Source organism: Mesoplodon mirus, assembly GCF_964341445.2.
Source record: "Mesoplodon mirus genome assembly, chromosome: 7".
NCBI lineage: Eukaryota > Metazoa > Chordata > Mammalia > Artiodactyla > Ziphiidae > Mesoplodon > Mesoplodon mirus.
In genome coordinates, this window is record NC_138983.1 from 103001457 (window position 1) to 103014812 (window position 13356).

A 13356-nucleotide genomic window follows, 5' to 3' on the forward strand; every position below is an offset into this window, starting at 1 on the left:
CCACCCAGCAGGGATGGGATTTGATTTTATTGGGATTGCGCCCCTCCTACTGTCTCAGTGCGCCTTCTCCTTTGTCTTTGCATGTGGGGTATCTTTTTTGGTGAGTTCCAGTGTCTTCCTGTCGATGATTGTTCAGCAGTTAGTTGTGATTCCAGTGTTCTCGAAAGAGGGAGTGACAGCATGTCCTTCTACTCCGTCATGTTGAACCAAATCTGACTACGGTTTTAAGCAGAATTATGCACTGAGGCCAAAATTCATCAATGACCAATTGCTTTTTTATCAACTTTGTTGAGATATAATTTATGTACAAGATCAGTGGCCAATTTTAAAGTAGTTCTTTAAAACTTAAAAAAAATTTTTTTTTTCTTTTGGATTTAGTTTCAGGAGGAAGGAAGTTGACTGGTAAATCCAGACATTCTGGGTGGAGATTTTTTGGTGAGATTCCCTATAAATGAACCAGCAGCTGCCTTCAGGGTTTGATAAAGGCCTCAGTGTTTGGAACACTGTGGGGTTCCTTCTCCCCATCTCCAGCTCTTTCTGGCTGGGTCCGGGTGGGTGTGAGAGGTGGTCACTGAAGCGACAGGAGTTGGGTGGAAATACAAAGTGGGTGTGAAAGCATGAGGTGTACAAGGTGGCAGAGCTGAGCCCAAATCACATCACTGTCTCTCACTTGCTGTGCAAGCTGTATCAAGCTCCTGGGCATCTCTGAGCATGCCTCAGTCTCCTCATCTGTAGAATGGCATGTGTCAGAAGACTGAGGTTTAAATAGCTAATGAGGGGACTTCCCTCATGGTGCAGTGGTTAAGAATCCCCCTGCCAATGCAGGGGACAGGAGTTCGAGCCCTGGTCCAGGAAGATCCCACATGCTGTGGAGAAACTATGCCCGTGGGCCACAACTACTGAGCCTACACTCTAGAGTCCGTGAGCCACAGCTACTGAAGCCCTCATGCTGCAACTACTGAAGCCCACGTGCCTAGAGCCCATGGTCTGCAGCAAGAGAAGCCACTGCAATGAGAAGCCCATGCACCACAGTGAAGAGTAGACCCTGCTCACTGCAACTAGAGAAAGCCCGTGCACAGCAACGAAGACCCAATGCAGCCATAAATAAATAAATAAAATAAATAAAATAAAATAAATAAATAAATAAATAAATAAGCTAATGCACCCAAAGCACCTGCACCGGGGCCTGAACATGGTAGGCACTTAATCAAATCTAATATTGTTCTTACAAGGCTAGAGACTTGCCAACCCTGCACTCCCTGGAACTGTACTCCTCACCATGCTGTGCTCACTGCCCATTTCTAACTACCCGGGTGGCTCCCCCCAGGCTCTACCTGAGAGCTGTCACCCTGTGTTGTGACCCCAAGGCCCCGACCCACTTGTCTCTGAGCCCTACCTGGTTTTTCAAGCTCTGGATCTCTCTCTGTTGGGCATCGTCCTCTTCATGCAGAACCTGAAACTTGGGCGGGATCACCCTCTCCTTCTGCCTGGAGGTGGCTGTTTCCAACAGCTTCTGCCTCAGGTTGGCCACTTGGTTCTGCAGGCTTGCTATCACGGTGTCTTTGTATTTAGATTCAAGTTCAAAATCGGAGAGACGGCTGACTTCTTTTCCCAGCAGCAGAATTATTTCATCCTGGGTGGAGGCCAGATGGGAAATTTACTAGGTGTGGGTCTGGGTGTAAGGCTGAGCCCATTTAAAGAAAGACAGGAAAAATATGGTATCATTCTTTGGGAAGGTGAGGGCAGGCAGGGAGGGAAAAAGCAGACTTTCAAGGCTATCTCTGTCACTTGGAAAATCTCATAGAGACAAGAATTGGGTTAAAATGAGGTAATTGTATATAGACTCCTGTAATGGATGTCTATACCTCACAGGTACGGAAACTTTTCTCTCCCCGAGAATTAGACTTTCATATTAAGAACAACCATCCCACTTGGGAACTTTTGTTGCTAGAAAGTTTACTTAGAGTGTTTTCATTTATAATATTCAGCCTAGCACACTGGGGACCTAGGAAAGGTAGTTAGGAAAACAACATTCTGTTTGACCACATTCTGCCTATAATGAGGGTTATTTGTTTTAACTTAAAACATTCTGAACTATTTGTTTTCCCTTTCCTCTCTTCTAATATTTCCTGCCTCTTTTGGCTATTCATGTATGAATTTTTTCCAGGTAACTCAATCTGGAAAGTAAATGAGACATGAATACTGATTTATTTGCATGGGCTCATGTAAACTTTTGGCTGGAAAAACAAAATTGCTGGTAGACTGTACCCACAGGTATAATTAACCCTGTCCTCCATCTCTCCAGTGATAAAGATCTGCAGCCAAAGAATTGGTTAGGTTTTCCAAAAAAGGAAAAAAAATTCCCCCAAACTTCTCACCAGACGTTATCAATAAAATGTCAGAAAAACTGAAGAAGAAGAAGAAGAAGAAAAAATTCCCCAGAGGCCTTTTCCAAAGCAGTCACGGGAGGAGGTAAACGGGTAATTTCTGGGCCAGCTCATTCCCAGGACAGCCGTCCAGTCAGCCTCACGACCTGCTAGCTCTGTGACCTGGGGAAGGACAGGGTCTTGCTCATGAGAAAGCCTGTCTGACATTGCCAGCTGCTGCCAGGGGCCTTCCTTTGGATCCTTGTGAAAGTTGGTGGCAAAACTTCAAGAGAGAGCATCAGACATATTCCCTACTCCTGGGCAGTTTCCCCTGTTTCACCCTGTTATGATCAGCCAGGTGCTTATTCATTTCTCATGCAACAAACATTCATCGGGCAGCAACTAAGTGCCAGGCCCCGTGCCAGTGCTGGAATATAAGAAGTTTGCAGAGGGCAGTGGACAGCTGTGGGTTCTGCTTTCCTGCTGAGGGTCCCCTTGCCCTTCTTGGAGGGAGCGTTCCTCCTTCCATTTGGTCTGGGTAGGACTGTCAGTCATGTGCCCTGCTCCTTCCTGTCCCACCTCCCCATGTGCATGTGGCCCAAGCTGGTCAATCAGAGATTTCACACATCGATTACAGAGGGAGAGGATCTTGCCTTCTTTTGGATCATGTAGGCTTGTTTGCCTGAGTTTGTCTTTTCTAACACACAAAGCCAGCCTTATGAAAAAGCCAGACACTGAGGGAAACAGAGGGGAGAAGTTGGTAGTGGGGAGGTGTTCTGATGACATTATTCAAGCTCCTGGATCTAGCCATACCTGAAGCTAGTGGCCCTTTAAATTTTCCAATAAGATGAGCTAATCAATGCTCCCCCTCGAGCTAATTTGTTTATTGTCACTTGAAGGAGTCCTGGCAAGTCAGGGTATAAACGACTTATAAAGAGAAAGAATTATTTCTATTATAAATAGGAAAAATGATAAATGGCTTATAAACATTTTCTATAAATAGAAAAAATTATAGTGGTTGCACTATATTTCCAAGTTAAAATTGAGGCGGGTTGAAAAATGGCTACAAATACTTTGCAGTTTTGCCATCCAGTCTATTTCCCCACCCGCTAGTCTGGGCTGGCCCCGTGACTAGCTTTAACCAACGGAATGGAGTGGAAGTGATGCTGCATGATCTCCAGGCAAGTTCTTACAGGCTGTGCAGCTTCTGCTCTGGCCCCCTGGGAACCCCGAGACCACCGTGCTGTGATGAAAAACCACATGCACAAAGGGGCGCACCAGCCCAGGCATCCTGGATGAGGCCCTAGATGTGGGAAGGAGGCCAATGGGGACCGACCACCAGCCTGGCCAAGCCAGCGGCTTACTGAGGCCACATGAGTGAGGCCAGGGCACACAAGCAAAGGAACCTTCCAGGTCAACCCATAGATTCTGGGGAATAATGAATTGCTGTTGGAAGCCGCTAAGTTTTGGGATGGCTTGTTACACAGCGATAAATACAGAATCTGAGTGTGGCTTCTCGCCTTTCTGCAACATTTTTCAGAGTCTGGTCCCAGGATGCCGGGTTGGAACCCCCTGCCTCCTGAAGGTTTGGATTTCCGTGTCTGACAAGAACCCCAGGTAGGTCTCCTCCTCACAAACTCTGAGAATTGCTGCAGGAGCAGGCCCTGGCCCTGAAGGAAAGCGAGATATTATAGACTGCTTCTTTTAGAGTAACTTTCAGGTCGTGTCTAAGTGGGGAGAAATTGACCTGGGCCCTTCCCAGGATGGCTTGAATCCACCTGTTCTGCTCGCATCCCTGCTTTAAACCTCTCCGGTTCTTTAACGAGTCTCTTGGCCCAGGCCTCCCTGACTTCAGTGCTCACTTCCTCCTGCTAGGAATGTGTTTTTGCATCACTGTTCCATCACTGAAGGTTGACCAAGTGATTACTGTGTGGGAGTTAGAAGTACCCGCTGAGAAGCTAACCAGACCTTGCTTTGAATCCTAACACTGCTCCTTGCATTGGGCAGCCTTGAACACATTACTGAACCTCTCTGAGCTTCAGTTTCCTCATCTGCAAAGTGAGGCTGATAAAATCTAGTTTGAAGATGGTGAAGATTAACGAGCTAATAAATGTCAAGTGCACAGGACATGGCCCAGCACACAGTAGGTGCTCAGTACCTTGTAGTTGTAGATGTTATTTGGGATAAAATGAGCAGTGGCCAAACCTGGCTGAATGTCTTGGGAGGAAGAGGTGGTTTCTTGGAAGTAGGAAAAAGGGACGGTCCTTGAGACACAGAGAACAAGAGGCAGTGGCAATCTCTCCATGGTCCCTCTTGCTGCTGTAGCTCTGTGCTTCCCCGAGACCCCTCACCTTATCGTACTGGGCCAGGTCCTGGTCCACAAAAATTTCTCTGTAGGGCTCTGCCCCAGGAATTTCCTTGGCCACTGATTGTTCCGACAGTTCCGCGGCGTTGGTCCACACTAACACACAAGATCAACAGAGAATGCAGAGTAGACTGTGAGTTTCCCCAAAGTCTTAAAGAATATTTTCAGATTAACCTTCACATTCATGAGACTTATGCACTGAAAGCATTACAGTAGGACTGGAAAGGGTAAGAGCGGCCTCATTTCTCTTCCCCAGCATTAACTGCACTGATGCACTGTGGTGTATCTCTTTCCAGACTTTTTTCTATGCTGCATAAGAGCTGATGACCTTGGGCAAGTCATTTGCTCTCTCTAAGCCTTCGTTAATTTAGGATCACTGATAGTCTCTGCTATAAAGGGCTATCTGGAGATTAAATAAAATAATGATATAGAGCAGGGGTTGGCAAACTATGGCCCTGCGGCCAAATCTGGCCTTCTGCCTATTTTTGTAAATAAAGTTTTATTGCAACACAGCCACAGTGATTGATTTACATATTATTTATGGCTGCTTCCCAGCTACAAAGGCAGAGCTGAGTAGTTGCAGCACAGACCATGTGACCCACAAATCCTAAAGTATTTACTATCTGGCTCTTTACAGGAAAAGTTTGCTGACCCCTCATGTAGAGCATTTAGCACTAAACATTAGCTATATATTTTTTATTGCAATCATATCTTTTCAAAAAACAAAAATGCATTTACATGATAGAGATTCTTATCCAGCTTACTTTTCAGCTAACAATATCAAAAACATTTTCCCATGTCAGTATTTGAGGCTGTACTGGGTTCTATTCAAGGGTAGCATTGTGGTCCATTGTCCAAGTGTGCCAAACGTGTTTAACTAGGATCCACTTGATAGACATTTAAGCTTTCCTAATTGTTTTCTTATTTACCCCAATATTACAAGGCCTGCTTATATGACTTTTGGGGAGTATGGCATTGTGTTTGGGGGTCCCACTCTGTATCAAATCAGACATCTCGCAATTCACTCACATCAACACTGAATACATTTTTTTTTATTGGTGTAGAAATGTTTGTAAAGATTTCTATAATTCTACTTGTGAGACCACTTGGGCCCAAGCAGCGTATTTTAAATTTCCAAGTGACTATGGTTTCTGGACAGTCACTGCACATTCTTATCTTCTTGTGAAGTGAGAAACTGAACAATTTGTTTTCAGTGGTGATGAAACTTTAATGAGTATTAACATTAATGATGAATGAAGCACGCACTGTCATGTTTGTGGACATTCATCATTTATTCATTTTGCTTCTGCATTTTTTATTTATGCATTTTAGAGTCAAAGATTCCTGCCCCCCAGCCAGGTCTCAAACCTCTTTGTGGACCCCAGAACCTCTAGTGGACATAGCTGATGGCCTGTGGTGCCCAGAGAATGCACAGCCTTGCGTGTTGAATGAGCAGCCCTGGCCACAGTGTTTCCTGGGGCACGAGGAACAGAAGGGCCTGGAACTTCAGCAGCTGCCCATTTTCTCTCCCTCCACCTCCCCAGCTAGGTCCATGATTAGAAAACTTTTATTTGAAGCTCACTGCCCCCATCTGACTCTCTTGGATCCTGAGCAGCTAAGTCCTAACTGACTATAGCAGCAGTGCCTGATAGAGAAATAAAGGGAGCTACAGAATGCAATTTTCAATTTTCTTGTAGTCACGTTAAAAAGGTAAAAAGAAGAGAGGAATTTTTAATGATCAATTTTATTTAACCCAACATATTTAAAAAAACATCATTTCAACACGTGATCGACAAAAAATATGGAGATATTTTATATTCTTTTTCTTCGAGGCATGAAGCCTTTGAAATCTGGGGTTTATTTTACACTGTGCATCTCAATTTGGAAACTGAGTTTTCAGGAGGAAGATTTCATCTGTTTTCAGATTCCTCAAGAAATCGGCTCCCACTGGAGGAAGGTACTGCCTGGCCTGTGTCCCCAGGGAGGGCCTCGGGGTCTGACCCTAACTGGGCCCCTGTCAGGTCTCAGCTTAGAGCTCTGGTGCCTGATGCCATCTCTAGGGGTGACTCTGGCTGCCTCTGCGACCCTGTCGTGGCTGTCTTGAGCGACACTTCCCTGCAAGATGATGGTCGGAGGGGGGACTTCATCAAACTTACAGAACAGGCTGATCGATGGGGTCCCTTTACTGGGGAAGGTGTGTTTACTCAAAGTCTTTGTGGGGCTAGAATTTGCTCTGAGACTCGCTTTCCTTACACCCAGGCAGGGAGGTGCTGGAGCAGTTACCCTTCACCCACCCCAAACTTCTTTACTGGCTACTCTTATTTATCAGAAAGAACCTAAGGGCCATGTATGAAGAAACTGGCTTAACTCTAGCTGCTGGATCCTTCGGAGGTCCCAGTGGGGAGAAGCCCCAGGGAGGGTCGGGAGGGCTGGGGCGGTGGGACGGCGCATATGGGCACGCAGGCACTTTAAGAATTTTCATGCATGAGCTGTTGGCCAAATGGCAGGGGAGTTACTTTAATATTTTAACAACCCCCAGCTGTCCTGGTGCGCTCCAATAATCACCAGTCTGCAGCAGGGGCAGTATGTGTGCACCTTAACTGTGTCTTTCAGACATTGTAAGTTGTAAATAAAAGTTAAATAACAATCATGGATAGGTAATAACTAAATTTTTAAATTTAAAATTTTAATCTTAAAATTTAAAATTATTAAAATTTAAATTTTAAATATTATAATTTTAAATAATTTAATATTTACTGAATATTAGCTATGCAACAGGCGCTGTGCTCAGCACTTACAGGCAGGATACGATTTCGTCTTCATAACAACCCAGTGAGATAGGCATTATTATTCCCATCTCCATTTTATACGTGAGAGATATGAGGCACAGAGATGTCAAGTCACCTGCTCAAGGACACACAGCTGGTAAGCGGTAGAGTCAAGGGATGAACCTAAGTTTGTTGGATTCAGAGCCTATGCTTTTAACTACTATGCAGTCAATGTATTGAAGCGGGAAGATGTTTATGACATATTATTGAATTTTAAAAATCAGGTAGGGAATTCCTTGGCAGTTCAGTGGTTAGGATTCTGTGCTTCCACTGCAGGGGGCACAGGTTCCATCCCTGGCTGGGGAACAAAGATCCTGCAAGCTGAGCGGCACGGCCAAAGAAAGAAAAAAAAAGAAGGTTACCTATGTTAGGTTCATATGATCCCATTATTGGAATATATATATATATATATATGAATCAAGATGCTATTTTAATAAGTCACTCCACATATTTTCTTTTCTCAGTAATTCTTCCCCACCTCCCATGAGCTCTTGCCATTAAGATTTGGCCTTGGAGCTGACGTTTTATTGCCTTGTGGTACAGGAAGGATGAGTATTAACTAGAACAGGGTGAGTTTTCCCCCAGGCAAAATGACGTTTTCATTTTTGACAATGTCTGGAGACATTTTTGAGAACCACAGTTGGGGGGGGGGGTGGTGGTGTTGCTACTGGTATCTCTGGTGGGTAGGAGTCAGGGATGCTGCTAAACACTCTACAGTGGACAGGACAGATCCTTCAACAAGGAGTTATGCGACCCACCTGTCACTGTGCCAAGATTGAGAAACCCTGACCTGATCTGCAGTAAATAAATCCTTGGCTTTGGGTTTTCAAATAGAATTTTTCAAGTCTAAAGCAAGGTGACAGTCTAACAGTAAACCAATTTAATTGGAAGAGCCCAGCTTTGCTAAGAGAGGAAAGAGCTTTCTCGGAACCCTTAAAAAGAGGTGTTTTCTGTCAAGAGACAGCATGGAGGACTGGAGCACAGAATTTTCTCTAAAGCGTGGAGTAGAGAGGCCCAGACAGAAAGGAACTCCCCATGACACGGGAAGATGAAAGTCCTTTTCTGAGGATGGCGAGAGTGTCAGGGGAACGAGGGCAAACGTTTGGAAACATGAGACCTGGCTGAGAGGCTGAGGAGATAGAGCCCAGGTAGATGTGAGGGACTCTAAGCCATACGACTCATCCTTCATTTCTCCAGGGGGAATCCAAGTCCTTCAGAGAAGCCCCAAGTTCAGCATGGCACTGGAGAAACCGGTGATTACAGTGGAAAAATTTAAATGGCGGAGTGAAAAAAAGAAAAGAAACAGCCCATGTGCCATGTGTCCAAAGGACACATTAAAAAAAAAACCCAAAAACCCTGTATATATGTTCATAAGACAGAACATGATGCATACAACAAAATGAATGAATCTCAGAAATACTATGCTGAGTGAAAAAAGCCTTCCACAAAGGAACATGTACTACATGGTTCTGTGTACTTGAGATTCTAGAACAGGAATATCTAATCCATGGCGGGAAAAGAATTCAGAAGAGTGGGTACCTCTGGGGCCTGGGGCTGGGAATTGACTGGGGAGGGACATGAGGGAACTTTCTGGGGTGATGGTAATGTTCTATATCTTGATAGGAATTTGGGTTACATAGTTGTGCACGACTGGCAAAACTCAGTGAGCACATTCAAGATCTACACCTTTCAGGGTGTGGTAGCCAGTCTCCAAGATGGCCCCACTGATTCTTGTCTCCTGGTATTCAGACCCTTGCATCATCCTCTCCAATACTGGATGGACTTTATATTAGTTAGCTGGGGCTGCCATAACAAAACACCACAGGAGGTCTTAACAAAAGAAATTCATTTTCTCACAGTTCTGGAGGCTGGAAGTCCAAGATGAAGGTGTGGGCAGGGTTAGGCCTCTCTCCTTGGCTTGCAGACGGCCACCTTCCTGCTGTGTCCTCACATGCCCTTTTCTCTGTGCACGTGCATCCCTGGCGTCTCTCTCTCTCTTCTTACAAGGACACCAGCCCTTGGATTAGGGCCCACCCAATCATCTCATTTGAACTTACTCATCTATTTCAATACACTATCTCCAAATATGGTCACATTCTGTGATATTCGGATTGAGGCCTCAGCATATGAATTTTGGGGGAATGCAATTCAGTCCGTAACAAAGCTTCTCTATGTAACCAAGGATATTGCAGAAATGACACCGTTTGATTCCTGAGGTTAGATCCTAAAAGACATTGCAGCTTCTGCCTCACTCTCTAGGACCACTTGTCTGGAGGAGCTGGCAGCTTGAGGATGCTCAAGCAACGTATGGAGAGGTGCACTTAGTGAAGAACTGAGGCCTCTTACCAAAAGCCATGTGAGTGAACCATCCTAGAGGTGGGTCCTCCAGCCCCAGACAAGCCCCCAGAGGACCACAGCCCAGCCATCACCATTACTGCCACCTCATGGACAAGCCTGAGCAAGAATCCCCCAGCTAAGCCATTCCCAACTTCCTGACGCAGAGAAACTAGGAGATAATAAATGTTTACTGTTGTTTTAGGCCATTACATCCTGCAGTAATTTGTTATGCAACAATAAGTAGCAAATACAGGTTTGGGCACCAGGAGTGGTGCAAAATTTAACAAAAACCCTACAATGTGGAGTGGTTTGGGATGGAACAGTGGCCAGAAGCTGGAGGACTTTGGCCAAGAGTCTTTGAGAAAGCCTGAAGAGTCTTAGTAGAAGCCCGATGGCCTTTGAGGAGGCAGTGAGGGAAGGGTTCCAGGAAAGTGAGGAAAATGTTACTGGGGTTAAGGGATCCTTGTTAGGTGGTGGCAGAAGGTTTCCTAACACGTTGCCTGTGGTCATGAGGAAGGTAGAAAATGTTTGTGATGAGGCTGAGTGGTCAAGCTAAAGAGAGTCCCAGACAGAGTCTTGGAAGGTGCTGCCTGGTTACTTCTTGCTACTTATAGTGAAATGTGAGGGGGAGAGACAGTTAAAGGAAGGGCTGTTAAATCAGGGCAATGTTCTGGGCTTGAAAATTCCCTGCCTCTCCCGGTGGCAAATGAAATGTAAGAAACAGGTTCTGGGCAAAGATCAAATCAAGGGCACTCTCAAGAAAACACAGTCCAGAGAAGAAGCTGAGGGTGTGGTTGTAAAATCCTTTGTTAAGAATACAGATCCAGGGCAGTGTCCAAGAGAACCCTTCGGTCAAAGAACTGGGCTTCTAAGAAGCTTCTGTCCTTTGTCAGTCTTTGCAGAAGCCCATGGTGGAAGGGCTTGTGACAAAAAAGTCTGTGGGCGTGGGTTTTGCCTGATAGGATGAACCCCAATAAGAAGCACTGCCAACTCAGACTGACAGAGACCCACAAAAGCAAAAGAAGCGTCTGGACCCCCAAGCTTCTACAGGCAGGAAGCAGGCTATAAAACTATGCAGCCACATCCATGGGACACCTTTCTTAGGAAAGGGAGGACGACTCAGAAGGCGGAACTCACGGACCAGGGGCAGAGCCAAGAGCCCTGGAAAGTCATTTCTGGGCAAGAGTTGGACTGAAGCCCAGTCAAGGAACTGCCGATATTTTCCCAGCTGGACTTCAGAACTGCTTTGGGCCAGGGACTCCTGTGTGTTTCCTGTTTTTCTTCTTTTGGAACAAGAGGAGTGTATGTAGCAGTGATGCTATGTCTGTCCCACCAATATGTGCTGGGTGTGTGAGGGACAGACCCTTTGTTCAGAGGTCTTCAGATTTCTGGAAGTAGTACTTGATGAGCTGAATGTAACGTACTACACCCATGAGCCCCATCTGTACCTGGACTTGATTTAGACGAGATTCTGGAATTTGAGCCGATGCTGTTACTGGGGTGAGATTTTGGGGGGCCTCGGGAGAGAGGAGGAGGAGTGTGAATCATTGAGGACCCGAGGGCAGGCTGTGGTAGCCGGCCTCCAAGATGACTGCTGATAATCCCCGCCTCCTGGTCTTCAGGCCCGTGTGTAGTCTTCTCCCACACTGGAGGGTGACGCCCTGTGTAACCAGCAGGATATTGCAACAATGACAGAGCATGACTTCTGAGGCTTAGTCACAAGAGGTGTTGCCATTTCCATCTTGTCCTCCAGGATCACTTGCTCAGGAGGAGCAGCTGCCGTGTCATGAGAACGCTCGAGCCACTCTCTGGGGAGGCCCATGTGGTGAGGAACCGGGGCCTGCTGCTGACACCCATGTGAGCAGCCGTGTTCGAAGTGGATCCTCTGGCCCTGGTCAAGCCTTCAGATGACTGCAGCCTTACGAGGGACCCTGAGCCACAGCCGTCCTGCTAAGCTGCTGCCAAATTCCTGACCCCACAGAAACCGTATAGATGATAACACATGTTTGATTTTGCTTTAGGCTACTACGTTTGGGGAGAATTCGTTATGCAATCATGATAACTAATACACATTCTGTGTTCATTTTACATGAAGGAGACAAAAAATGTTGAGTTCTAGTTAATGGTATATGTGCTAAAACATTTAGGGGGAGGACTACAGATGTGTGCTATTTATTTTGAAATGCATCCAAAAAATAAGATGGATTAATGCAGGACAAGAAGGATGGGTAGACAGAAATGTAATAAAGAGTACAGCAAAGTGTTAGCGGTAGAATTAGGAGGAGAGCTGTCTCTGTAAAATTCTTTTTGCTTTGCTGTATGTTTGAACGTTTTCACATTAAAATGCTGGGGTGGGGGCTTCCCTGGTGTCGCAGTGGTTGAGAGTCTGCCTGCCAATGCAGGGGACACGGGTTCGAACCCTAGTCTGGGAAGATCCCACATGCCACGGAGCAGCTGGACCCGTGAGCCATGACTACTGATCCTGCGCGTCTGGAACTTGTGCTCTGCAACAAGAGAGGCCGCGATGGTTAGAGGCCCGCGCACCGCGATGAAGAGTGGCCCCTGCTCGCCGCAGCTGGAGAAAGCCCTCGCAACAGAAGTGAAGACCCAACACAGCCATAAATAAAGAAATAAATAAAATTAAATTTAAAAAAATGCTGGGGGGAAATGGCTGAGTAATTTCTTAACTTGGGTGGTTGGTACATGAGCGTTCCTTAGATGATGATGATGATGATGTAAACTGCAGAGATACCTTTCATTTGCTCCTTAGTCTGTTTATTTCAGAATAATAACTATTATTTGAATGGCTGAGGGAAGTGACTAGGTGAGTGGTCCTGAGTGAGACCAGGGAAGGGTGTGGAGGCATCGAGAGACCTGGGGACTCAGAGGGGTCTGGGGCTGGGACACAGAAAACAGAGAATGGGACCTTCACACCAGTGGCCACAGAAGAAACCTGGGAATCATGCCAGGGACTAAGTCGACCCAGCTACTCTGCCAGTAAGGCTGGCAAGGCCAAGAGGATGGTGACAGACAGGAAGTCTCCTCCCCAAGTGCCATGAGGCCTTCTGGGGGGGAGGGGGGGAGAAGGAAACCCTGATGGCTGTGTGTCCCCAAAGTGACCAGGCTGTGAGTGACAGTCACTGAGATAACCAGCCTTAAATTTGACTGAAAAGCGTTATTTTAGATTAGATTGAATACATAACCTCCGGAGAAGTAATTTTCTCAATAAGCCTCAGTCTCCTCTTACCTGTAAAATGGTAATAAAATATTTAAAAACCTCCTAAGGCAAGAGGGATTTCAGTTACCAATATGTCTATACATCTGAGTTGAAGTATATAAATTTAGATTCTGATACACATTCATATATATTCATATATATGTAAAAACACACACACACACACACACACACACACACACACTCACCACAGAGGTACTGACGTGTGCAGATGGGCAGAGCACA

At 45.8% G+C, this 13356-nt stretch overlaps 1 protein-coding gene across 1 annotated transcript in view; it reads right to left on the minus strand.

Moving 5' to 3' along the window:
- The window catches only part of LOC309808920 (forkhead-associated domain-containing protein 1-like), a gene marked incomplete at both ends in the record, with an annotated part of 78892 nt that overhangs the window by 28551 nt on the left and 36985 nt on the right, over positions 1-13356 (minus strand). Inside the window, 3 exons of the mRNA XM_082629487.1 lie at positions 1397-1462; positions 1565-1633; positions 4718-4819. Coding sequence (XP_082485613.1) covers positions 1397-1462; positions 1565-1633; positions 4718-4819 — 237 coding nt within the window. The remainder of the gene's footprint in view (positions 1-1396; positions 1463-1564; positions 1634-4717; positions 4820-13356) is intronic.